At 44.0% G+C, this 26190-nt stretch overlaps 2 protein-coding genes across 7 annotated transcripts in view; one reads left to right on the top strand and one right to left on the bottom strand.

Moving 5' to 3' along the window:
- The first annotated feature begins 233 nt into the window (after window positions 1-233).
- LOC116388029 (amyloid-beta A4 precursor protein-binding family A member 1-like) lies at window positions 234-17550 on the top strand. The gene is made up of 13 exons (XM_031855618.1): window positions 234-556; window positions 4174-6103; window positions 6435-6791; window positions 7230-7269; window positions 7436-7581; window positions 10804-10836; window positions 11153-11239; window positions 11364-11564; window positions 13382-13561; window positions 14072-14284; window positions 14416-14535; window positions 14796-14936; window positions 15669-17550. The coding sequence occupies exons 2-13, from the start codon at window positions 4250-4252 to the stop codon at window positions 15738-15740; spliced, it is 3444 nt and encodes a 1147-aa protein (XP_031711478.1). The 5' UTR covers window positions 234-556; window positions 4174-4249; the 3' UTR covers window positions 15741-17550.
- Window positions 16466-26190, bottom strand: part of tjp2a (tight junction protein 2a (zona occludens 2)) — a 22934-nt gene continuing 13209 nt past the window's right edge. For 3 of the 6 annotated variants that reach the window (XM_031855611.1, XM_031855615.1, XM_031855614.1), the window contains 20 exons: window positions 26044-26147; window positions 25568-25721; window positions 24432-24543; window positions 23798-23928; window positions 23616-23694; window positions 23291-23441; window positions 22959-23067; window positions 22269-22488; window positions 21936-22123; window positions 21724-21819; window positions 21496-21575; window positions 21210-21420; window positions 20741-20841; window positions 20343-20567; window positions 20134-20241; window positions 19689-19892; window positions 19443-19457; window positions 19143-19220; window positions 18584-18669; window positions 16466-18453 (listed from right to left, as the gene is read on the bottom strand). In XM_031855611.1, coding sequence (XP_031711471.1) covers window positions 18303-18453; window positions 18584-18669; window positions 19143-19220; window positions 19443-19457; window positions 19689-19892; window positions 20134-20241; window positions 20343-20567; window positions 20741-20841; window positions 21210-21420; window positions 21496-21575; window positions 21724-21819; window positions 21936-22123; window positions 22269-22488; window positions 22959-23067; window positions 23291-23441; window positions 23616-23694; window positions 23798-23928; window positions 24432-24543; window positions 25568-25721; window positions 26044-26147 — 2603 coding nt within the window. In that variant the 3' untranslated portion in view covers window positions 16466-18302. The remainder of the gene's footprint in view (window positions 18454-18583; window positions 18670-19142; window positions 19221-19442; window positions 19458-19688; window positions 19893-20133; window positions 20242-20342; window positions 20568-20740; window positions 20842-21209; window positions 21421-21495; window positions 21576-21723; window positions 21820-21935; window positions 22124-22268; window positions 22489-22958; window positions 23068-23290; window positions 23442-23615; window positions 23695-23797; window positions 23929-24431; window positions 24544-25567; window positions 25722-26043; window positions 26148-26190) is intronic. The other 3 variants (XM_031855612.1, XM_031855613.1, XM_031855616.1) reach the window with 3 other exon arrangements.

Here is a 26190-nt window from a genome sequence, read left to right as displayed (position 1 = left end):
AATGCAGGTGTTGCTCTTACCACTGGTCACTTTATTTTTCAATTGTGAGCTGACAGCGTTGGTTGTTGACTAATAGATGTAAAAAAAAAAAAAAAGATGACGGGGCACAAACTATGTCTAGGGGGGGATACCACTTTCTCAATTTGTCCAGCTCCTTCAGGGGTTTTATTTATTCAGGAGCATATGGACAAGACCAGGAACTCCCACAGGCAAGATAACAGCGACACCATCGACGCACCGTGGCAACACAACAGCTGACGGTGTTGCAGCAGACACACAGCAGCACGATGCGGCTGACCCGGTAGGTGAGATGAGGCTTCGTGGCCGTAAAGAACCGTTTGTGTCTGCACCACCAGCATCAGTCGTGCTTTGTAAAGGCGCTTTGTGCATCGCTAATCCGCTCTGATGTCACGGTGCAGAAGGAGGGGCTGAGCACTCCGCTTTAATCCGAGCAAGTAGTCTGGAGGGACAAACCGAGTCGAGCCAGGCACGAGATATACAGGGGCGATGTGTACTGCAGCAGCCGGACACGGGCCTCTCCTCCTCTGACATGCAGGTACGTGTTTGGAAACCGGGGTTGTTGTGGAGCTGCAGGGCGGAATGAGAATAAGATCAGGTTTGTTTTTGCTGATGGCGGATCCGACACCTGCGGACATGTATTCTGGACCGTCCAGAAGGGAGAGAGGGAGGCATTTAGACAGGTGACAGTTTGCTGCACTTCTTTTTCAAATAGATGTCAGGCGTCAAAGGCATATCTGATGATCGTGTATGTATTGCACCCAATAAGCGCATTTCAAAGAGGCGGAGGCTGATCACTAACCGATAACGAGTACCAATCCCAGAAAGAAGGATTTTGCCTTTTTATAATAATAAAATCGTCCAAGGCCGTGGGAGGGGAATTAAGAAGCCAGTAAGCCTTCAAAATAAAAGCACTTGCCAATTTGGCACTTGTTAATGGATTAATCTTCTCCTTCTGGAGCAATGGCATAGTCCACATGTAAACACAATGTAAGTAATGCGACTGTCGATGCATCCCAACATGGACCATATGTTTGCTCAGTGTGAGAGAGAGAGAGAGAGAGAGAGAGAGAGAGAGAGAGAGAGAGAGAGAATGAATCATGCTGTCAAGAATAGAAAGATAAGGAGAGTCCTCCAAAGTGAGGACAGTTGCAGCTCATGATGATTAATCTCATTATTGGCCAATCTGCCAGTCATTTTATAGATCTGTCATTTTTAAATGTCAGGAAATGGAAAAATGCCAATCACAACATGCAGAGTACATGGATTCCTATTTCAATTACATGTTTTTTTTTTTACCCAAAGATCACTTCACTCTTGCAGCATTCAAAGAAAAGCAGCAAATCCTTATAATTGAGAAGCCAGGACGAGGTAGTGTTTGCCACTTTTGCTTGAAACATGTAAATCTTTATCATCAAAATTGTTGTTTAAATGGTTGAGTAATTGATTAGTCATGCAATCATCTTATTTTTCCACCACTTGTTAGGATTTTTAGGATGGAGTAAGGGCTAAATGTTAAGGTTAGAGCACTATGAGGGCCTGGGTTAAGGGCAACATTTAAACTCAATTATGTGATATGAGGCTAGGTACCATGTGCGTAAAGCATTTGGTCATTCATTTTATGAATGAAACCCTTAATGTTGCCTTTTCATGATCACTGCACCACCCAGTCTGCTAATATCAATTTTGAGATATGATATTGTAAAGCAATTGGTTTTACACCAAGGCATATAACAATACATGAAAGCACATAGACATATAGGCTTCAGTGGGGGAAATGAGACGCATCCTGAATACAAGTGGGCTAGAAGTCCCACAACAGTAGTCACTGGTGTCAGACTCATTTCCACAGCACCAATAACCTCGAAAAAGATTTCACGTCACCAGATGATTTTACATTTGTACTGCTCTTGGTTGTTTTTGTCAAAGTGCTATTCTAAACACTGCGTTGTATTTTGCTCTTGTGTTTACAGGGACTGCAGGTGTAAATTAGTGAAAAGCTCAGGTGCAGTTTTTAAATTTGACATGGTCCTGGAGCCATAAGAGTTAACGGATTCATGTTTTGTAGTTTCCTGAGCTTGTTCGATTGTTGCGGGAGAGTGAAATGAACAGTGACTGCCCCAAAATAATACTAAACATATTATTGACATCGCCTAGAGCTCTGGGACAAAGTGATGGTCATTCTTCACAATTCTCTGACATTTTAATAGATTAAACAATCCCATATGATCTGTTAATTAATAAAATAATTGGTTACAGGTAGACCGATAATCTTTAGTTGCATCTGAAATGCAGTCAAAATATTGCAGTGATATTTGCTTTACATTGTCATTAAGCTCTAATTGTATGCTTACAGTGGAGAAAGGTAAAGAAGGCTAATGAATAGATGTAATTAGTCCTTGTGTACAGACGTAATAGCGCACGTGTGTTCTTGTCAGTGTGTGTGTGCTTGTCGGTCCGGGGAAGATCAGCGAGTTAATGGGCTAGTAAATCCCATCCAAGTGAGTAAGCTTTCACTGCAGCCTGACAGATGGAAGTGCAGTGCTCCTCTCTACAGGCCTATACGTTTCACTGCCGCGCTGCCAGGGCCATCTGTGACCCCCCCCCCCCCCTTCTCAGAGTCACCCAACCATTGCCAGAAAGGCACATCAGCCACCCTGGGAGTCCGCCCTCGCTCCTGCTGTGTCCCTTCATGTTCCCTCTCTAGAATTTGTGGTTTGTGCTCAGATTACAGGATCCACATTAACCTTTGCCCTCTGTGTCTTCTCTCTGTCCAGAATTCATCTATCTGCACATATAAGATGACAACCACCTCAGTAAACCTTCTGCTGCCTCTTAATCCAATATGACATCTGTTGATTCACAAATGTAGACATCTCATGTATACAGTCACACATTTATGGATTCTTCTGATCATTGAGGTCAGATAACATAACTTACGAAAGCAGCTTTAGTGAGACATATGGAGTAGCAATAATGAGAAATGCTTTTGAGCCGTCATATAAGCCTGCATAAACACGCTTTAGCCTTTTTCTCTCTTTAAATCAGACTGTCCAGTGGTCCCCATTGGTGACCTTCTCTGGACCCGGTTTATTATTCCTGAAGCATCTCGAAGGATTGCGTTCCGGTGTCCTTTCCTAGCGCGTTGACCTCAGATGGGTGAAGCCTGTGATAACTGATGGGTACCCTGATATCCTCGTCATATTAAATAAGTATCAAAACTGGGCTTCTCACTCACAGAGAGCATTTAGTATTCAGATGGCTGCCCTATCCATCTCTCTCTGTCAGGTCTTATCTGATACCAGAGGGATGTCCCTCCTTGTACTAATGCCCTGCCTCCTCCTCCTCCTCCTTTTCATCATTTTCTTTCTTCCTGTCCTGTGCCATCTGCCAGCTGCTGGTGGACGAATGAATGTGGTGCAGATTAAAGTGCACTGCACACCCAGATGAATCCCAGAGGATTTAGGTTTTTACTATTAGCAATATGGAGACAGGGAGTCCCCGGCCTGATAGCCAACGTCACTGTAATATTTCCTTTCTGTGTGTGTGTGTGTGTGTGCGTGTGTGTGTAGTCTCTGTGTGGAGATATGCTAGGGTGGGGGGGTGATTTAGCTTTAGTATCCAACCAGTGTCAATATTAACTTGGTACCCCCCCCCCCCTTCATTCGATACACATCATGTGAATGGAAGCATTCAGTTGCGTTTAAACAGCCATCACCACCATATTTATTCTTATCAGACACTACAGGTGTGCAGTGCAGCCATACTTTCAAACATTTTGGTGGCATCTTGGCATGCTGAACTGCAAACTCCATCAAATATACCGCGCTCAACTTCACCACACTGCAGGTGGTTTGGTTGTAGTTGCTGGGGTAGTTGGTTGATCACACGTATGCGGTGATTGGCTGTTAGCGAAACCACACAAATAGTCTAGATCTGGGTACAAAAAGGATGGAACGCAGGTGTTGTTTAGATACTACTTGGGTCTTGGTTACTTTGGTTAGTATTTGCCTTTAGTATTGGAAGATAGTATTAATGTTCAATATCCAGCACTTATTTATAAGGTTTCTGTTTTACTCTTAAACCTTTTCTTGGACCTCATATGCGTGTAAATTAAGACATTGTTTGTTCATATCCTGTCTCCATCTCTCCCAGGCTGTGCTATGAGCGGGGTTTTCTTGGAGACAAGCGGAGCATGTTCTGAAAATTGGAGTCGGATCACACCCCAGCCATGAGCCACAAGTATCAGGGAGAGGCATCCAGGGAAGCAGGCGAGGAGCACAAGGGGCCTCCGAGGAGCAGGCAGCCCAACGGGACGTCACCAGGGGAACCTCCTGTACGTCGGTCCTGGAGGCCATGTCAGATGGGCAACCAGGATGGGGAACTGAATCCCCATCATCATCACCATCATCACCAGCCTCCTCACCAACACCACCTACCCACAAGTCGTGGACCCCCTCGGCATCGCCGGCGGCTTCCATCAGGGCAGGGCCAAAGCCAGGCTCAGAGTCCCGGTCTGGTGCCGGTGGTGGCTGCTTCTAGGCCAGACGGAGACGGGAGTCGAGACACTGAGCCTCTTCCTGTTCAGCAACCCCGCCCCGCTGTCACCCGTTACCGCCGTCATGGAGACCCAAACCCCAGGCTCAGAGGTCACAAACAAAGGCAACCTATCGGAGAGACGCAGGACTCTTCACCTGGTGTGGATGAGCGGCAGGGTACAGCAGAGGTGCAGGTACAGCAACGCACATCAGATAATCCCGTAACCGACCAATTGCAGGACAGGGGATCTCCTCAACAGAGTCCTGTTGCAGTTGTCACCCCCACCCAACTCTCACCTGGTCCTGCAACCCATAAAATGCAACATCAACCCCAACACACTCCTCCTGCTATGGCAGAAGAGGACCTCCAGGAGCCTAAAGTGGAGTGTGAAGGGGAATTGGAGGAAGCTAAGGAGAAGTATGAAGATCAAGAACAGGCGGAGGATGATGGAGACCACCGCTCAACCACAGGTTGCAGCCATAACGACTTGCAGACAGTCGATGACGGAGCAGAGGAACGTGCAGAGAGGGTGGAGGAGGTTCAGGAAGAAGTGATGGATGATGTAGCGGAGGACATTGCAGCTCAGGGAAGTGAAATCACTGATCTCTGTTCCGACACGGAGAGCGCTGCCTCACTCAGTATGGACGGACCTCTCCACAGCCCGCCGCCACTCCAGTCACCAACTCCTCCTTCGTCCCCAGATGTTCCACCTTTTCCTCAGCTGGACCACTTCAGTGAGGACACCAGTATGAGCCCTCTACCCGACAATGACCTGCTACCGGAAGATGAAGATGAGGATTGCTCCGAATCGTGCTCGCTGTCTCACTTCACTTCCTGCTCTGACTCTTATCCTAAAACCTATGCAGACTTTTATACAGAGTCCCACCAAAAATCTTACTCGGAGCTAAAATCCCATCCCAACTCTTTTCCTGAGCCCCTTAAGACCTCCTACCCTGAGTTGCACAGAGAACCTCGCAGGCAATCTGGTTGGAGGACTGAGTCTAATAAGGTCCAGCAGGAGTCCCGCCAAGAGCCCTTTACCAGCCATAGACAGGAGAATGTACAAAAAGGGGCTCCATCCTCCCCATCCACCAAGGCTCCCCTTTATGCCCCAAAGCAGGGCAGAGACCGCAACTCCCATCACTCCCCTCTTTACCGCTCTGTTGGCTGCCGGCTGCACCACTACGACGGACAGTCTGACTGTGAGGGGGAAAGCGCCGATCAAAGTCCCGTTCCCAAAAGTCGCAGGCAGCCAGCTAGACAAGCAGAAACCCAGGCCAAGAGCCCCTCGTCTGGGCAGAGCAGCTCAGGAGAGGCCCAGGAGGAGCGGAATGTGGAAGGTCTCCAAGATGAATACGGTACGAGGGGCTCAGGAGACGCCATCATCCTGGCAATTAAAGACATCAAGGAGGCGATTGAGGAGGTGAAGATTAAGACTGTGCGCTCCCCCTACACACCTGACAAGCCTGTGGAGCCGATTTGGGTGATGAGGCAGGAGGTGAGCCCCACAGAGGAGGTATACCCACTGCAGACTACAGCTGGCCATGTAAGTATGACTTCAGTCTCCCTTAAAGCTTACTGTTTTTGTTTTTAATGAAAAACATCTCATCATCGCAGCTGTGATCTGTTACCTTTTTACAATTTCTTATGTGTCACATGAACAATTGCAACATTTCAAGTCCAAGTTGGCTCATCCAAACGATTTTCATTCTTGCAAGAATTCAATTAAATTTCATTGCTTACGGGAAGTTTTACAACAAGATTTACATCCCTGGTTCTCATTTCATTTTATGTTGGATTGATGCCCAAATCCTGAATCATGTATCCTTGGAATAAGGTGTCAGCTGAGTTGGTTTCTCTCTGCTTCATTCTCTCAGTCTTCTCCTCACTCCCCCGCTCAGTCTGAGTCTCCGTCCCGCTATGCATCAGTTCCAGTTCGCGAGCCGGTCAGTCCGCCGAGAGCTGAGCCAACCAGAGCACATCATCCTCAGCATTATCACCAACCCCAGCCCCAACACAACCATCACCACCACCAGGGCCACCATTCACAGCAGAGGGACACCGCGAGGGCACTGCATGCATACGCACAGCCGCAACCCCTAGCGCCTAATCAGCATCACCAACGCCAACATCAACAACAGAATCAGCAACAACAGCAACAGCAGCTTCTAGCTCAGCGGCCGCGACCTCAAGTTCAGCCACAGTCTCCTCCACAGCAGCCGACTCTCCAGGAGGTGAGAGTTTGTGAATAAGCATCCATACGTCCATAACATGTAGAAAAAAAGATGCTCCTTATAGCTCCAGAGCTTGCCTGAAATTCATCACATTTTTAAGTTTCTTTTAGCATCAAAGTAATATTGTGACATTTTGTCTGCACATTCATTGGTACATTGCAAACAGGAACCTCTAAAAGCTAATTTAGTATACTTTTAGTCCTGCCAATTTGCAAAAATGTCCAGCTGTAGACCACTGTAATTCATGATATCCATGGCGACATGGATGATAGATTCTGCAAAGGGAGGCTTCTTTTACTAGTGTTTATCTTCAAGCAGCTGGGCGGCTGCCAGCGGTAAAAGTCCTGCAGAATTTAAATGAGTTAAGAGAGACATGAAGTATGTGAGTAGAAAAAATAAGGATCGTAATACAGTTTTTCCTTTTTTGTGCCTTCTCAGCTTCGCAGAGCTCTTCCTCCATTTCCAACATTTGTGGATGGTGAGTGGACTCGCATATGAAAATCATGATATCCTTCTCGGCTCTTCTTCTGTCCATCTGTTGACGTTGTGTTCTCGTATTTAAAATGTATTGTTGATCTGTATGCTTGTGTGCTAGCATGTACTCGTGTGTAGATGTGCCTAACAAGTGCTTTTGGTTCACGCAGTACCGGGACCATGCGACCCTGAAGACCTTATTGACGGCATCATCTTTGCAGCGACCTACCTGGGCTGCACCCACCTGCTGTCAGAAAGGACACCCACAAAGAGCGCCCGCATGCAGCAGGCACAGGAGGCCATGAGCAGAGTCCGGGTGAGAGCACACTACAGCCTGTTTGATTTCTTGTCTATGTCATATCGTAGTGAAGGGAACCCCAGGACACTATGTGGCTGTGTCCGAAAATCACTCAGTTCCCTTACACACTATTCTCTATAATATGATAGACACTCTACTTTACTCTATAGTCAGCAGGAAGCAATCATCTTCATTTTGCATCTTCACTGACAAGTGTAGCGTTACCTGAGTGTAATGTTTTGCCTCCATAAAATGTTAGAAGTAAGTAAAAATCATGCCTTGGACATTTCTTCTCTCTTTCTACCACAAGGTGTTAAGTCTAGGTGATTAATAATAAAGTTTACAATAGATAACAAGGAGCTCAAAGATCAAATCCACTTCTCCTCGGTTTGGAGATCCATTTTCTAACACACTTCAGATCATCAGTGATGTAACAGAGGTTCGCTTCATATTTGGGTCTTTTAAAGTCAGAAACCCTCAGCAGGCAACACAGCCAGCAGGCAAAGAGTCACTGGGTTTGTGCACGATGTAGCATTCACGCATCACTGCTCCGGATCTACAGTCATACAGGATTTTCTCCTCGGCTTCAATGGATGTTATGTAAATTGTTGAGCAAGGCTATGATGCCCTGGAGACTGTAACCCTGCTTTATGCTACAGTCACAGTGCACGATGTCATTCGCAAAGAGAAAACCCTTCTTACTTTAATCACGGTGATTAAACTTACATTCAAGTACATCGGCGTGTATATACGTGTGTGTGTGTGTGTGTATGTATGTGTGTGTGTGTGTGTGTATGTATGTATGTATGTATGTATATATGTATGTGTATATATGTATATGTATGTATGTATATATGTGTATATATGTGTATATGTATATATGTATGTATATACGTGTATATGTATATATGTATGTATATGTATATATGTATATATGTATATACGTGTATATATGATTTTACATGGGTTGCTTTTGCTGGTTTCATGAGAAGAAATGAAAAGTGTGAAAGATGACTTACAGTATGGTAGGGATGGGAAATGGCTTTAAGGTATTGACTGAAATAACCCAGTACCATGTAGTATCCAAACTTGTCTAGTCAAACAATACCTGCATTCGATCCTAATTGTATCCAGTTCTTAGAAAAATTAATTAGTATAGGTTATGCTCACGGTGTGATTGGCTCGCTACTGCAGCATCTACGACCCATACAGTTTCTGGTGAAGTCAAACCCGGTTTATATGACAGAGTTGGCAGTTCAGCATGCTGAGATGCCACCAAAACGTTCAGTAGTATGGCTATCTGGCTTAAAAAAAGGTATTAAATGTACTCTGTGGGGTTCTGTATCACTGGTATTTGTCCTGGTTGGGTACTTTTTTGATCAACACCCAACCCTACACCGTGGCATTCAAACATAGTACTGCTGGAGCGGCAGAGATGGACATTTAGGAGAGTCTAGTGAAGGAAGTCAGAGGCAGGAAGAGGACATGAGATGAGCCAAACTTTCTGCTTTCTGGGTGGTTGACTGATAGATCCGGGACACTGCCTCTGTTATGATCTGAGAAAAGGGAGAAATATAGAGACGGTATAATGGTGAGGGGGAGTCATTTTACTGTTTTAGAAAGGAAAAGACAGAGAGGGGGGATTGCTGTCGAACAGGCTGGACATCTCGCATATGGATGCACTGATCCGACACAAAGTGGCTGATACGAAGTACAGATCTGATACCAGTGCTTCCCCCCCCATATTTAAAATCTGTAATGAAATCTGTGTGGAACTGAGGAAGGGGTGAAGGGTTTAAAAAACTCATGCACATTTGCATAATATTAAAAGTATACAGATAAATTGATTTAAGAGGAAAATATATTGTCCTATTTTTAAATGGCCATCAAGGATTGAACTTAAAAAAAGGAAACTGACTTTTTGAAAAAAGCTCCACAGGCAGGATATTATGATTCACGAGATATCTGCCAAATATGAAATGAAAATAAAATAATGGAGATGACATGACTGCCTCTAACAGAGTGAATAACGGAGTAAAAACCAGTGACGTCCACTCACAGTGAGGAGCTCGACTTGACCTCATGATGATGATGGTGATGATGATGATGATGGGCGGTGTGTGGTTGAAATGAGACACGCTGTTGCTCCAAGAGCGTCTGGGAAGGTCTCAACAACAATAGTGCTTAGAATTGCTTTTTTCTTGACCGCAGTAAATAAAGACTAGTCAGCAGTATGTGTTCGCTTTAACAGAGGTCTGATTATCACCATTTATAGATGTGAGATTTCAATATGACAAGAGTTTTACATTTTTTCGGTCGAGGGCAGCAACAAATGATTTTCATTGTTGATTGATTGAATTGTCTTGGTTAATTGTTTTGTCTGTAAAATGTCAGAACATAGTAAAAAAAATACTCGTCACATTTTTCCAGGGTCCAAGAAAATGTGATCAAATGTCTTTGTTGGAACAACAGTCCAAAATCCAAACATGCAGCCATCTTTTATGTTAATGGCTCTTTTTCACAGCAGACATTTTGACTTGTCACAGTAGGAAAAGCACATGTGTTACTTTTAACATTAACAGTGATTAACTACACCCATATTCAGCGGCTGCAGATCATAAACTTTCATTACAAGTGCCGCTCTTGCAATTTTAAATCTGTGATTTTAATAAAACAAGACTAAATCGTTCAACTCTAAATGTATCTTTCACATAGTGTACAAGGTATTAAGGCCGCCTCTGTTGAAATGGAATACACAGTTGTTTGAATCCACGTAGAAGCTAGGACCCTTTTTAAATGTCAAAGATTAGATTTAATTAAATCTATAAAGAATGGGAGCAAACAGGTTTGGATCTGATTGAAAGACACAGAAACCATTTGGAGAGCAAATGGTGGCACAAGCCAATATTTTGGAAACACAAACCTTGAGCTGTCATGAGGCGAAACACATGCGGCCGCTTCTCTGTCCTCAGGTTTGTTTGTGTCACATTGATGAAGAGGAACATTTTTGCTGCAAAGGCCTCTGGCAGCCTGCTAGTGTCAGACATGATAGACAGTAAAATCACTGTCCTCCCACATACACAACACACACCTTTTAAGGTCCTTTTGTCCCTTCATTTTGCATTTGGAATGGAGACAGTGAATGAGGCGATTAGGTTGTTGTTGATCCACCCAAAAAGCTATTTCCTTATACTTTGTTGTCTCTTTCTGAGTCTCTATTCTGCTTTCTGATCATTGCAGGCTGCTCAGAAGCAGGCAAAGAACAGGAAGAAGGTAAGCTAGTTTAGTTTAGTCTCTTTGATTGTGTATTTCATGTAAAATATGACTTGTAAGTACAGAAATTTGACATCAAATGCTAATGTTGGACAAGGAGAACATTTGTGCAGGTGATTTAAAATGTATTCTTTTGTTTGTCGCGTGCAGATTGCATGAGACATCTGTCTTTTACATTCATTAGTCTTATTTGTATGCTAAAGATTTGATGGCTCTTGACAGTTACGACACCTGCTCCGCTCTCCTTCACTGGCGTTCATAACCTGTCGCTTCTTCTGCTCACTTCTATACATGTGGATTCTCTCCGGCTGCGCAGAGCCCTGACGGGGAGGCTCCGGCCACTGCTGAGGTTGATCTGTTTATGTCCACGCAGAGGATCAAAGTCCTCAATGCAGACACTCAGGTATGAAAGTGATAACAAGCATTCCTTACCTTAGCTCATCAGTATATACCTTGAATCCTTCTGGAGGGACAATGTCATCCTACAAAGAGAGACATTTCATCATCTTCTTTTTTTGGATCACCAGGAGTCTTTAATGGACCTGCCACTAAGGACGATCTCCTACATAGCGGACATCGGTAACATGGTGGTGCTGATGGCCCGAGGGAAGATGGTGCGCTCCCGCAGCGCACAGGAAAACTTGGACCACACAGCTGAGCAAACCACCATGACCCCCGATGACAGACGGCTGTACAGGATGATCTGCCATGTCTTCGCGTCAGAGGATGTGAGTTATTGATCGTTAATCTGTTGTCGTTTTATTATCCTAAACTATTCATATGAATCCTACTGTTTGGGTGTATTGGGGTTTACTGCTCGCTAGCAGTGTTTGTGTATTTTTTATTTATTTTTTTACTTTTTGAACCGGGGCCCCCGTCTGGAGGCAGACCTGGGAGGGGAGCTCACCGGCGAGTGTCTCACGGCCGGGCACAGCCCGAAATAACTTCATGGAGCCACCGCCCTGTGTGCACACCATATGATGAAACAAGTCAAAATATAATATTCAATAAAAGTGAAAGAAAGTCATGGTGTGTATATAGTATGTTGAAAAAAGTCATAGTTTAGTATATCGAAAAAAGTAATTGGTAACCCATAGTATAGTATGTTGAAAAAAGTCATAAAAACACCACAGTATAGTATGGAAAACAAGTTGTAAAAAGTCTATAAAATAATAAAGTATAGTATGTTGAAAAATATCAAAAAGTCATGGTATAGTATGTTGATAAAAGTGAGATTTTATCTTAAAAATATGTTGTAGCGTGTCAAAAAGTCATAGGATAATATGTTAAGAGGCTATTAAAAAAACAATATAGTATAGCATTAAAACTTCAAGTTTCAAGTTTTCAAATTCTTTATTGTCATAATGCATAACAATTCCAGAGTTGTTTAGTATAAAAATCATGCTTCCTTCAACAATTCTCATAGAATAAGTATAACAACAAAGTCTCACACGTTCTTAAAGTTGAATCTAAGGCTTAATATAGTGCAAATTAAAAAAAGAATGAATATAACGTACATAAAATATATTCTTGATACACAGCAAAATTTGCAAAATGACAACTATAATTTGAGAGGAATGCATTTGCTTAATGAGAAGTAATAAATACAGAGATGCAAATGTATTGTAAAACAGTAGGTACAAGTATATAAAGGTATGACGCTGTCCCGGAGCCTGGTGGTCCAGGACCAGATGTTGCCTTACCATCTGCCGGACGGCATTAGGTGGCCGGGGTGATTGGGTTCCCTGATCATTGACTTTCTTCGTACACCACTGAGCGCAGAGATCCTGCGAGGTGCTGAGCAGTTTCCACCAGCCTCCGTGGATCCTTCCAGTTGAAAGCTGAGAAAATGCCACATCAGACAATAAGGCATAACAGTCGGGATACTCTCAATGGTGCACCGGTAGAAGTTGCAGAGTATTCTGGGAGAAAAAGTCACAATAATAGTCTTTAGTGTAGTATAACAAACCATACAAATTCATGAGATTGTATATAATAGAAAGTCATAAAAATGGCAATGCAAGATCACAATATATTATGTAAAAAATGTGTTTATTATAAAGTTATAGTATAGGCTGTCAAAAAAAGTCCTAGTATAGAATATCACAGCTTAGTATGTTGAAAAAATAGTTTGCGTTATTTATTAAGAGTTTAACATTTAGATCCTCAAGCTAATCTGCTACGTTATGTATATGTATTCTGTTTATGCTTTCAACATAAGCAACCCACCAATTGGAAGTCCTGCATGTGACATCTCCTCATGAAGAGCACAGACGGAAAACTTTAACAGAATATATGTTGTCAGGGCCTTTAAGACTTGGTTTTAGAGTTAAATTTAGGTTAGAGTAAGTTGAGTATGGATAAGACATACACGTCAATAAGGGTCCTCGCAAACATTGTAATACCATGCGTGTGTGACTTTCAGTGTAATGTAAACAAGCCTTTAAAATATAATATGTGGGCTTTTGTCTGCACAGACCAAATTCCCACATGGACTGTAAAAGTTACCCGTCATTGACGAGCCCTCGTCCTCTTCCTCTTCCAGGCTCAGCTCATAGCTCAGTCCATTGGCCAGTCGTTCAGCGTCGCCTACCAGGAGTTCCTCAGGGCCAACGGAATCGACCCAGAGGACCTGAGCCAGAGGGAGTACAGCGACCTGCTCAACACTCAGGACATGTACAACGACGACCTCATCCACTTCTCCAAGTCAGAGAACTGCAAAGATGTAAGTGAACCAGTAGGTGGCAGCACAGTCACAGGAGTTTTTTCATATACTTCTTGTGCTTAAATTGAGTAGATTCTTACTTTAAAACAAAATAAATGTCGTCTGGAATTTAATAAAATATTCCACTTAACATATGGATTGGCCTTTATGTGTTCTGCAACTTTTGCACGTACAAAGAACCCTCACATTCAGGTATCATAAATATTTGGACACAAATGCGCTCAACCAGGTCTGACCTCAGACCTCTTCCCTCCTCTCACGGCTCCGAGCGCCGGCTGTCGTCTCGCATTCTTTCAGAATTGTGCAGTTGGCCGCGAGATGCTTAAATTTGGATGACTACTCCACCAGGAGACGTTTTAAGACTTGAATTTGAACAGTAAATGTTACTTTTCCATAGTTTATCCTGCAGGAGAGAAGTCTGTTCATAAACCTTATGAAGAGCGCACTCTTCAGAGCGCACTCTGTCCTCCGAAAGGTTGCACAAATACGACTGGATGTGGTTCCTCGCAGGTTTACATTGAGAAGCAGAAAGGAGAGATCCTGGCCGTGGTGATCGTGGAGTCGGGCTGGGGGTCCATCCTCCCCACCGTCATCATCGCCAGCATGATGCATGCTGGGCCGGCAGAGAAGTCTGGTCGACTCAACATTGGAGACCAGATCATGACCATCAATGGGACGAGTCTGGTGGGTTTACCGCTAGGCACCTGCCAGAGCATCATCAAGGTATGCAGTTAGACCTTTTTGAAGAATATTTTTCTATCTTGTGTGTGTATATAGCTGCTGGTGTGGCTGTAGACTCCAAGTCTTGTTGTAACACAGGAAAACCACACCCGTATGTCCTGTGTTACCCTCAGGGTCTCAAGTCTCAGTCCAGGATCAAGCTGAACATCGTCAGGTGTCCTCCTGTCACCATGGTGCTCATCCGCAGGCCGGACCTCAGATACCAGCTGGGCTTCAGCGTCCAGAATGGCATCGTGAGTTTAGGGGCTGATCTCTGCCCTCTTTCTAATGACTGAGGAGCTTTTATTTTGTTAACAGCGCTCTAAAACCAGAGTTCCTAACAACAGACATAGTGCTGTGATTGTTATGATCATGTTCAAGGACACATTTAGACTTTTTTACATGATTAGTCTCAGTTACTGTCACTGTTAGCTGAAAAAGTATCCTCTCACAGCCGTCTTTGCCGGAGGCTTTCAACTATGAGTTCACCTCCCCCGTCTTTAAACTTGCACAGATCTGCAGCCTGATGAGAGGAGGCATCGCGGAGAGAGGAGGCGTCCGTGTGGGTCACCGCATCATCGAGATCAACAGCCAGAGCGTGGTGGCGACGCCTCACGAGAAGATCGTTCAGATTCTGTCAAACGCCATGGGAGAGGTATGAGGAGTTCTGGACGTCTCTTTTTAAAATGATATTCAAACAAAACCACTTCCTACATAAAGGGTGCCTGTAAGTCTTGGAGCCACTGTCGGTAACACTCAACATTTCCTGCATATGTGTGTCACATTAAAAGCGTTCCAGGAGCTCAGCGGGTATTATCCCTCTGTTTCCTGGTAATCTTTTGGTTTGTAACATCTGTGGGAAATGTTTAGCTTCCTTGACAATAGTTTTAAAAGAAGAAAGTTTAAGCAACTGGACATAATTGACTGAAAACACTGTACTGATAATTAGTGTTGTGGAAATGTACATTATACTGAATTTACCACATGAGCTTTAATTTGTTTGTGCCGACCATTACTATAGATTATTTGAATACCTTCTTTCAATACTTAATGGTATCTATGGTCCATAGAAGATATCGAATGAGTTTGGGGCCTGGACCAACATTTCTTTTCATGACCGTAACTCTAAAAATTCACACGGAATCCATTGCAGATGTTAACGTTCCCCAGAGGGAGGATGCTCATTATTTCACCAACCCTGTGATCTCTGAATATTTTTAATTGTGTGCTGTAATGGTCATTGCACCCTATAACAATCTTAAGAGAATTAGTGTTACTATTGTATAAGAAACACTACAAAAATAAACAATTCATGCGTGACAGTGTTCCGTTGCTTTTTAAAGAAATGCGTTTTTAATTCTCATCATGTGGCTTCTTTCTGCTCCAGATCCACATGAAGACGATGCCTGCAGCCATGTACCGTCTGCTGACAGCACAGGAGCAACCCGTCTACATCTGAACAAACCTGTCTCTCACATCACCTCACTCTTTACTACCGTCCATCCCTCTCTGTTTGAAATACCCGTCTCCTCTCTGTGTCCCGTTTGATTTCACTTGACTTGCCTTACACTGTCATGTAAATCTACAGTATGACAGCAGAAGACAGATTATCTCACCAGGCCGAGTGTTAATGTGACGTGTTATGTTTGACCAAAGAGAAGTAGTGGATTTTATTGTGTATAATTTAGGTGGCAAGCCGAGTAAACAATAGCTGTAACATCTGAATGTACTCTAAATCATGTCGGACCTATAACTGATCAGGGCAACCCAGATGATAAATAAGATTTAAAGTGAAGTAGTCGAGTCAAAGGGGAATGCATGTACAACTACTGAATAAACTAAAGACAAGGCGGTGTCAATAAACTGGTTTCATTCAACAGGATTTGAACTGAAGGCTGTTATTTCAGACAAATGAATGAAGTTCAAGTGGGACAAGAAAAGACTGCATCGAGGTAGCAAGAAACAGCTATGAAGGGTCATGCAGTGATTGGCCAGGTGTGCAGTGGTGAGAATGTAGGCGGGATTTGAACAATAACTGCTTTTCACCCAACCTTGGTGTGTGTGTGTCGATTTAGGACAGGTATAAACACTGTGGCCTTAACGCGTGATCGGACGACACTTTGTACAAAGTTTGATGAAGTTGACCCAAATAAAACATGACAAACCTGACGCTTACAAAAAAAGTTTAGAAAAATGTAAAAAGCGATTTATTTATTTGAATTTACCAAGAGTCTGTTCTGTAACACGAAGGAGATCACAAACTAACATTTAAACTGATGCACCCACATGATTGTCATCACCACAGACTTGACTGAGTTCAGACTGGATCCAATATAAAAACATATGCAGTGACTCGGATCGTCTCTGGTGGCAAGCAGCTAATAAAGACAAACAGTGTTGTGCTGCACCCCTTATATCCAAACCTTACAAATTCATCATCTGAACGTTTAACCAGTAAAATCTGTGACATCATTTACCTGGTCTGTCTGCTCCAGCTGAGTTAAATACAGAAATGCTTCCAGATGTAATTTTAAAAGTGAAATACAGATGTTGCATGTATGAGATCCTTCTGCATCTCTTAATTACAACTTTGCATCTCCAGAGTTATTCTTTGGTGAAGACGATGTGCCTCTGCACCAAACGGCCAATAAAGGGAAGAAACAGGACCGTTTCCTGTTGATTCAATTTGCATCTTGTATTTCGTCAGTGTCGACGATACAGAAATATCTTTTCAGTAGGTCCACTTAAGACCCTTATGTTGTCTGCTAATAGTTGTCTCCAAACTTATATTAGAGCTACAAGGCACTTGTGAAAATGCTGCCTCCCACACACATTACACTCTGTAAAATATTTATAATATGAATCAGAGAAGACTTGGCAGGAGAGCCATAAGAAGAGGAAGACAAACACCTACAGAGCGGTTCAGGAAGGAATCCTACAACCTGGAAACTAGTTTGCATAGTTACACCTCTGGTTCCCTCGTCTCTCAGTCGACGGGGTTATAGATTGATGTCTGTAGTTAACACAAGCGTAATAGATTCAAACATTTCATCATAAAAGTGGTCATTGGTAAAAAAAATGATCTTGCTGAACAAAACCTGTAAGTATCATAATCATTCATAATCATGGTGTTTGACATAGATCTCATTGTCTGATAATGGATAAATAATATTGGCTTTTAGTCGAGGGAACCAGTGAGACGCTGATGTCCGGGGCCGGCCTTCAGAAACATGTCTCCCTGCATCATTCTGTGTATAACTCAACCTGACACAGTTTGATTTTTATATAGTATGAGAATGCCTGAAACCAGCTAGTTGATGGTGTGGAGGGTCACAATATTGGATGTAAAAAAAGTCTAGATATTGTACATAATCTACAGTTTCTGCCTTGTCGTGACATTGCAGTAACAGAAGTAAGCATCTGAAAAATATAAACCTGGCAACCTTTCAAAAGCCCAAAAGGTCATCCAACAACACCTGCCGATGATGACAAGACGGTAGCTGGCTATATGTCCTTGCTCAATGTGTATATTTACAATATTGTTCCTTTCCAGAGTTCTCTAGGGGCCACGCAATAGGCCCTTCAAACAGGCCACGCCCCGAACCGGAACTGCACTAGTAATTTAAAAACTACAGAAAAAGTGCAGTTTAACAACCTCCTGGGCTATTCATCCGTCAGGAAAGACGTGCTACGCTGTGACTCTAATGCAACGGTAGTGCATGAGGTAATGCACGGGGCTGGGTGTGATGGGGGAAAATAAAACCTCTTCAGACGCATCAAAACAATATATACACCGACATATCTGAGAAAGAGGAGAGTCAGGACGGTACATTTGAGAAGTGTCTGGAATAAGTGTTGGAATTGACATCTCAGAAATCTGAATACAAACAAAAACTCAAGAGTTTACACATCAAGGTAAAAGTTGCACAAGTTGTTACCACGGTAACAAACGTTGACTGCTCGCAGCGACGACGTGGGAGGGATCCGGACGTGTGAAGGCGTCACTTCCTGGTGTCTCAGCCTACAGCTCAGTGTCATTGTATCTCTGAGGGTTGTAGTATCCTCTCTTGGTCTGGTCGGCCAGCTGTCTGCGGTACTCCGCCTCATCCTCCTCGTATCCTCGGGAGTCCGAGTACGGCTGCCTGGAGGGCTGCTCGGGATTGGAGCTTGAACTGATCACACACACACACACACACACACACACCCCGCAGTTTAGCTTTTCCTCTCATAGGAATAACGGTATAAAACCCAACAACATCTTAATACATCTATTGTTTTTACTGTGAAGAGTGATGCTCTCACCCTATTGGCTGAGGACGGTTGAGGTTGGGTTTTGGCAGTTTCACCGGGATGGCGTAGATGTCTGGATGCTTCTGGGCGATTTCCAACTGTGCAGAGAGAAGCCCAAGATCAGAGGCAGCGCTGACCGGATGTTTTTAATGTCATTGACCATGTTTTTTTTCTCCCAACAACGACGTAAAAATCAGAAGGCTGTCCGTCATTTTGACACCGAGGTTTGAGTTCAGGCAGCTCAATCAACCCCTTCGCTAAGCCCCTCCCCCCTTGGTTACTTTGGAATATGTCTTACTGATATTGTTGAAAACATAAGCATATTAACAAGAGGAAATAATAGCAGATTTTTGGAATAATAGTTCTTAAATATCAGAGAGATGTATGCAGAAAGGACTACAGTATGCATTTGAGAGCTAAATCCACAATAGAATTTGACGGCAGTGTGTTGTGAATGAACTGGTCCCAATGTAAGGATCAGGGCAGAGCTACAGAGCAGTGGCCCTTACTCTGATCCTCTCTCTACCCTCGTCATACTTCAGGCCGTAATATGAATAAAAACAATACTGACTCTCGCATTTTCTGCCTCTTGCAGCTCCAGGATCCTCTGAGCTCGGGCCAGATGGTCCATTTTCTCAAAAGCTTTAATCTAGGAGATGAATAAATATTAATTAATGTTCCATTTCATATGCTAAATAGTAGACACAGCACATCCACATGGCATGATTCATAAACAAATGACCGACAGTGAAACATTTTAGTGTAACTTAATGAAATGAAGAGGACGATACATTATTACAACAGATGAGTAATTATGGAATTCAAAGGCGGGCTTCAAACATTCAACACGAATGCAGACGTATGCAGTTACCTGATCACCCGTTTTCTATTTCATATTAGAAGCAATGAAAGAGGAAGAAAATGAAATAAATAATCATTTAATAACTGAGTCAAAGCCTCCGTCAGAAAAAAAACATTCTAGATGCTGGATGAGCCGGGAACATGTGACGGAGTGTTACTTAGAAGGGATATGTGAGATTGAATAGATCAGAAGAGGAATGTGTTGCTCAAGTTATCTACTGTGTTGGTCATACAAATGCAGCATGATAACACTAACCTTGCCCAGGAAGGATTTGTTGGCGGGGTCCTCGTCCCCCGGGCTCCTCTCCTCTGGCGGCTGGCTCTGACGTGGGACGGGGGGCTTCAGGGCCACAGGAGGCGGGAGCGGCTTGTTTACGCCCACCGCATCGCTGCTGATGATGGTGCTGCTGGAGTGTGAGTCATAGCTCTGGGATGAGTCAGTCCGAGTCTGAGCCCGCACCTGTCACAGGGAAGGACAGTTTGAGATATTCTGAAAACCTTTATTTATTTAGCGGCCAGAGGCGGGGTTTTGGTGAGGACGACCTGCTTCAGCACCAGGCTCCTCAAATTAAACACCTCCTTAAGTTCTGTTCATATTCTTATCAGTACGATTCAGATTTTCAGGCTTCTTCTTCATCAGTGAGATAAAAAAGGTAGAGCAGTTTACAGTGGTTGGGGAGGAAGGAGGGGGAGGATCTCACCTTCGGAGGTTCGGGGACAAAATGAGGGAGGGGAGGGCTGGGATCTCTGTTCAGCATCTCTCTGCTCCCTGACCTCCTCATACGAGCCCGGGGTTCAGGATGAGGTTTCTACACACACACGGACACAGGGGGGGTGGACAGGGTAAGATTATGGATTTTGCCCCACCTACAGTATATACACTGCGCAGTATTTCATTCAGCATTCCCACCTCATCTGGCAGCACGGGCTCTGATGATCGACCGATGGCAGACACCGGCTGGGGCTCGTCCAGCGGCTCGTCCAGCTCGTTGTCAGTGTAAGCCCCGCCCTCGTCCGCCGTGTCTTCGTAGTCGCTGGTGAGCCGGCTGTCCATGCTCAGGTAGTCCGCGCTCATTGCCGACAGGTAGGACATGCGGTCGTCGTGGAGATCCAGGTCCTCCTCCGAACCGTCCAACTGAGGAAGAAAAAGGTGACGATACAAACTCAACCTGGATGTATTACACCTCACACCCACACACACAGTGAAGTTCATTTTGCTGCCATTTCTAAAGTATACTCTTGGAGGACATGTAAACTTTTGAGAAATGCCCACGGCAGTGTTCCGCTCACACGGATAGTTAGACCCACCTTGCCCTCACACACCCACACAGCTCTGTCCTGCTGCTCCTGGATTGAATCTTTCACGCTGCCATACCACGCGTCATTGGCCGAGCTCAGGTCAACAGTCGCTGAACGAAAAACAAGACGACACAAAGTTAGCCCAAGAATCCCGAACAATGTGTCAGTTAATCCGCATGAATCGTAATGAGCCACCGCAGTACTCTTAAGTTATAATGGTCCTCACATCCAGAAGGAAAGGAGAGGTGTGATCGCTAAAGGATCCTTCAATCGTGTCTTAAAACATGCGTTTAATAAAAGAAAAAGTTAGTCCCGTTTCTCTTTTGTCATCCATTTTTATCAATTTTGTACATCGATGGCTCATTGTTACCATTCACAGTCGTGACATCTTTAACCTTGATTTATCCATGTACAGCACCTCGTAACATTAAGAGATGTATTTAGATTGTCCTTATTCTGCTCTCATAGTAGAACCTACCAGTGAAAAGGTGCGAGCAGGTCTTCCTGAGCTTCACGGCCTGCTCGTACAGTTTGCGTGCGCTGCGGGTGGATCCGGGCACGAGGCGGTTCCTCATGGTCTTGACGCCTTGCTTGCTGTCCGGGTTCAGGAAGATGACGATGGGATACCACTGGGTGTAGTTCAGAGTGTCCACGGCTTTGGGAGTCACATCCAGCAGAGCGTGACGGTCCTGAGGACAACATGAGTGTTAGATGATCCAACAGTATTTTCAGAAAACTACTTTTTTTTTTCTTGGGTACCATACCTGTTCAATGATTTGTCTGATGGTGTTTAGTCTCACCACTCCGGTGGATTTCTCAGTTCCTGCGTCTTTGGGCTCCGTTTCTGAGAGAGGATTAAAACATATTAACAATGCAAAATGATGCGCAATAATCGATCATCCTAAAATACTTAATATTAACTATTTTCACTTTATATTGTATGTTATACAACACTGCCACAGCAACGAACAGCTGATGAGGTAAGCACTTACTGGCGACGACGAACTCGCTCGGCATGTCGTTGCCCAGTTTTTCATTCACTGCATCGGAAATGGGCCCAAATATCACCACAGGCCTCCTGAAACCAGCTGAACATGCAACAGAATACACATTCAGTCACACGTAGACAGAGAAAACATGCCAAATATATATTTGTGTGAAACTGCAGAGTGACCAGGGGATAACTTCTTTTTTTTTTGGGTACCTTCACGTAAGACCACCCTCTCGTATGCAGGGAATTTGGTGGTGACTGGAGCTGCACTGAGGTCCTCTCGGCTCTTGCGCAAGTCTTTCTTCTTCGCCGCCCTTTGACCTCTCAGCCTCCAGAAGTCTCCTCTGTCGTTGCCCGATGCCACCCGAGCAGCATTCTGGACGTTGGACATTTGCTCTGCTCTGTGAGACGGAATAAAAAAAGAGCTTTAGTCGGCATCACCGTAGCATGGCCAACACTAACATATACAGATGCACACGTAATCATGCTGATTCATTTAACAAATACTCAACCCTACGTACATAACCACCACAAGCCTGCACACACCTGCTCTTGTTGGGGATGATTCCTTTCTCCCGCAGCTGGTTGTCTATGTCGGAGCGGATTGCCAGCCAGTTGCCAAGTTTGCCATCATAAAGTGTGTCCGTCACTTTGAAGATTTCTCCTCTGGTGAAAGCAAGGCTCTGAGGAGCCTCCTTCTCGTACTCAAAGTGGGTCCTGATGAAGAAAGAATCACCTCTGCCAGACGCTAAAATGTCCTTGTACACTGAAACAGAACACAAATGGAGAAAAAAAAAAAACTCCTGTCATTGGGTACGTCCACTCACTGAGTGTCACAAGGCATGATCCACAAAACTAAACCTCAACCTCTCCTCCTCTAAAGTGGATTTGGTAGCACAGTTCTGGGTCCACTGCTTTTCTATATCTTCGTGGAGTATCTCTGGAAAATTATCCGAAAATCTAACATATTTAATAGGTAATAACCAAGTGGTATTACCTCTGTTTTGCTTTGCTTGGCATTGCATTTATCTGACCTTCTTAACCATTGTTATTAATAGCAATAAATATTTGTATTAGGAGCCATTCTCTTACCGTCTTATGTGACAGTTAATATTTGTACTCAATGTTCGAGATATGGTCATTTACTACATCCCATGTACAACAAGCCCCAATGCATACAGTATATATTCTATACATCACCCACCCCTAGCAGCCATTACCCATGCAGTGCAGTACCTTCAGGTTTGCTTTGAGCAAGAATGGTGACATCTTCTCCTTTGGGAATCTCCAGGAGGTAGAGGACGGCATCCTCACGCACCATGCCTCGGAAGTCCATGTTGTTCACCTGAAACAGACAAGAAATACCGTTAGAGAGAGCGGTATAGTATAGAAAAGACTTAAATACAACAAGACCAGCAGATGGGACACTTCATTTTGACTCTTTTATATGTCTTCATGCTATGTTTACAGTGCTGTTCACTAGTTGGTACCTACAACCTGGTCAGAGACTAATGGGGATCCTAAATGTGGGTTATTAATCAATTCATGTGGAATAAAAGAAGTCTCACCTTCACGATCTGGTCTCCTGTGCGGAGACCCTCCTGCTCAGCTGCGCTGTCATCCTGAACGCCAGCGATGAAGATGCCTACATCGTTTCCTCCTGCCAGCCTCAGACCCACGCTGTCCCCTTTGTGGAAACGCAGCATCACCGTGTTCGGCCTGGCCGAAGAAAGAAAGATCTCATTGCGTCACATACCGACGAATTACATATACACAACGGGAAGGACGGAAGAAAAAAGTTCATGTGAAATCGTGAACTATGGGTCTCTGGTGTAAGAACCCAGAGAGAGCTGATCCAACAGTGTGGTGAATAACTATTTGCGATATACTGACCCATAAACGTCCTGGTCCTCTATGCTTGGCTTCATTGGCACCTTATGAGCAGCATGAGCCCTCGGGGCTGCAGTAACTGCTGGTATTGAAGAAACATGTTCATGTTTTTTTTAAAGATACATTTTACTCAAAACCGGTTGATGATCGAAGTTTTATATACTCGGAAGGAGACACTCGTGTACCTGGCGGAGTTTCTGATCGTGGCTCCTCCCTCTCTGCCTGCAAAGGGGGCGTGTCTTCTACGGCCCTGTCGGGCACTCTGAACGGTGTTGGCATAGCGCCCATTTTTGCCAGTCTGTTGGGTGGGTCCTCTCTGGTAATTTCACAAAATTCAAGCATCACAACATATGGTTAATCTCTGATAGGATATTCTGGTGGCCACATCGTCAGGTCTGCTGGGGACCTTTGTTGCATGTCATCCCTCAGTACACACTAATACCACCAAATCTGAGTCCCAAAAATCAGTCGATACTATCAAGAAAAACACAAAATGGCAGACAAATGAAACATTATAGAGATTAGTCATTGAAGAGAAATTCCTCCTCAATAAAATCCAAATTCATAATTATCACCACTGTCATTTCTTTCCTTTTTTTAATGTGATTGGCTAAGCTTCATGAAACACAAATCAACATAATCCTGTATTGTCCTGATTTCCCCGCTGTATTAAGCAACACACAGATAATACAGTCACTGGGGATATCTCAGCGGACTCTCTGGGGCTTTGATCATCACAAACCACTCGAATCAAGCAGTTCAATTCTTGCGTAGGAGGAATAAATACTTCCCATGGCTCAAGATTTAATGACGGCTTACCTAGGCTTCTCTCTAAGCCTCTCATTGGAAGAGTGCGAGGAGAGGTCGGAGTGGTGGCCCCGCCTCTCATCCTGTGGCGAGTAGGAGCGGTACGACTCGATCTCGGAGATATCTGCAACACAAAACAACAAACGCGATAAATATTTAACAAAAATAAAACATCCTTTCTGAACTTAAAGACGTCCATGGGTTTAATTTCTTCTCAATGCTCCTCCATTTTTAAAATTACTGAACGAGGCTTTCACACAATTCAAATGGGCTACAGGTCAGGGAAGCAGCAAAGGGAACAAACGCGCACAAATGAAGGTCACATCACTACAAAGTGGAGTACGCCCAGTAATTATATGTAGTACCGGCTCCAAGGAGAAACAAGCCAGATTGCGTTTTCCGTGTATGATTTACGAAGCACAGCAAACCATTACAAATCAAAATTAAGTAGCTGCACTTCAAGGTGGTTTGGACCTTGCAGAGCTGAAAACTCCTCACGCAACACAATCAGTCCCTATTGTTGTCCGAGGCCTTTACAGAGAGGGATGCTGAACGGCTGCTGCGGTGCCGACCTGAATGTAATGAAAGTCTCTCATATCCAATAGCAGATTATGATGAGGGATTAGATCACCCTGCCTGAGGCGAGTGAGCACTTTCTCTCTCTCACACACACACGCACACACACACAGAGACAGACTCCCAAAACCAGACAAAGTGGGTCACAAGTCTTCCAGCTATCCACCCCCCCCCCCATGCAAACATTTGGTCAGTGAACAATCCACTCACACCACGTATCTAGATCGGTACCGACCAATCAGGGCACGCCATCTGGTCATGTGACAGTAAAACCAGGTATAAAAGAGTGCGTAATCATGACGGTAGTTTGGTGAAGCTCTGCTTAGCTCATAGTGCTAGAACTACTTTCTTTTAAATATTTGCACACTTTTAAATAAAACTAAAAACTGATGTGTTAGTAAAACTTTTATTTTTTTAGGTTGATGGATAAATACAACAACAACAACGTTTCTACAGTTGATTCGTATGACGTTTATATGCAGTGGGTTTGTATATGCTGATGGCAGCCACTTGCGGGGTTTGCCTTTATGACGGATAGGACCTGCTGCTTTTCAGCTTCGAGTGTCTCTCACCATCGAGCTCAGAGTCGCTGTCGACCATCGGGGGGACTCGGATCAGCACTTGCTGCTTGTCTCTCTGCACCACCAGCTGCAGCTTCCCGCGGGACTTCTCGATCAGCTTCCCTGCGTCGGTGAGCGACAGGTTTTCGGTCACCGTACCGTTAATCTGATAGAGAGGGAGAGGAGATCCAGAGATCACTGCACCAACTACAAAGAATCAATGTAAACTGTATGAGCTCCGTGCAGTTATGTAATCAAACAGATTTGTTATGGAGAAAGAGTGATGAGAGGTTTGAAACTTCCACAAAACAAAAACATGAAAGAAATCTTCCTGTCTTTTGATTTAGTTTTCAAATAAGATACACAGCGTTCCAAATAACCAAATTCAACCCCCACACCAGAAGTTGGAGTTAAAATGTTATATACAATATTATTCTGACACAAAGCTTGTTCTCAATCTGCACTTTGGGGAAAAGCCTCGACCCTACCTTTAATATAATGTCCCCTTCCTGCAGGCTCCCATCTCTGCAGGCCAGTCCTGTGCTCGTCATCTCTTTGATGAAGAGCTGACTGCCAAGTCGAAGGCCATACTCTGGAAAAAAATGGTAGAAAATAATCATCTTTGTAGAATAACA

This window comes from Anarrhichthys ocellatus, unplaced genomic scaffold (genome assembly GCF_004355925.1).
Source record: "Anarrhichthys ocellatus isolate YVR2014 unplaced genomic scaffold, GSC_Weel_1.0 scaffold16, whole genome shotgun sequence".
NCBI classification, from domain to species: Eukaryota; Metazoa; Chordata; class Actinopteri; order Perciformes; family Anarhichadidae; genus Anarrhichthys; species Anarrhichthys ocellatus.
Note: the sequence above shows the minus strand (reverse complement) of the source record. Positions and strands in the feature narration are given on the sequence as shown.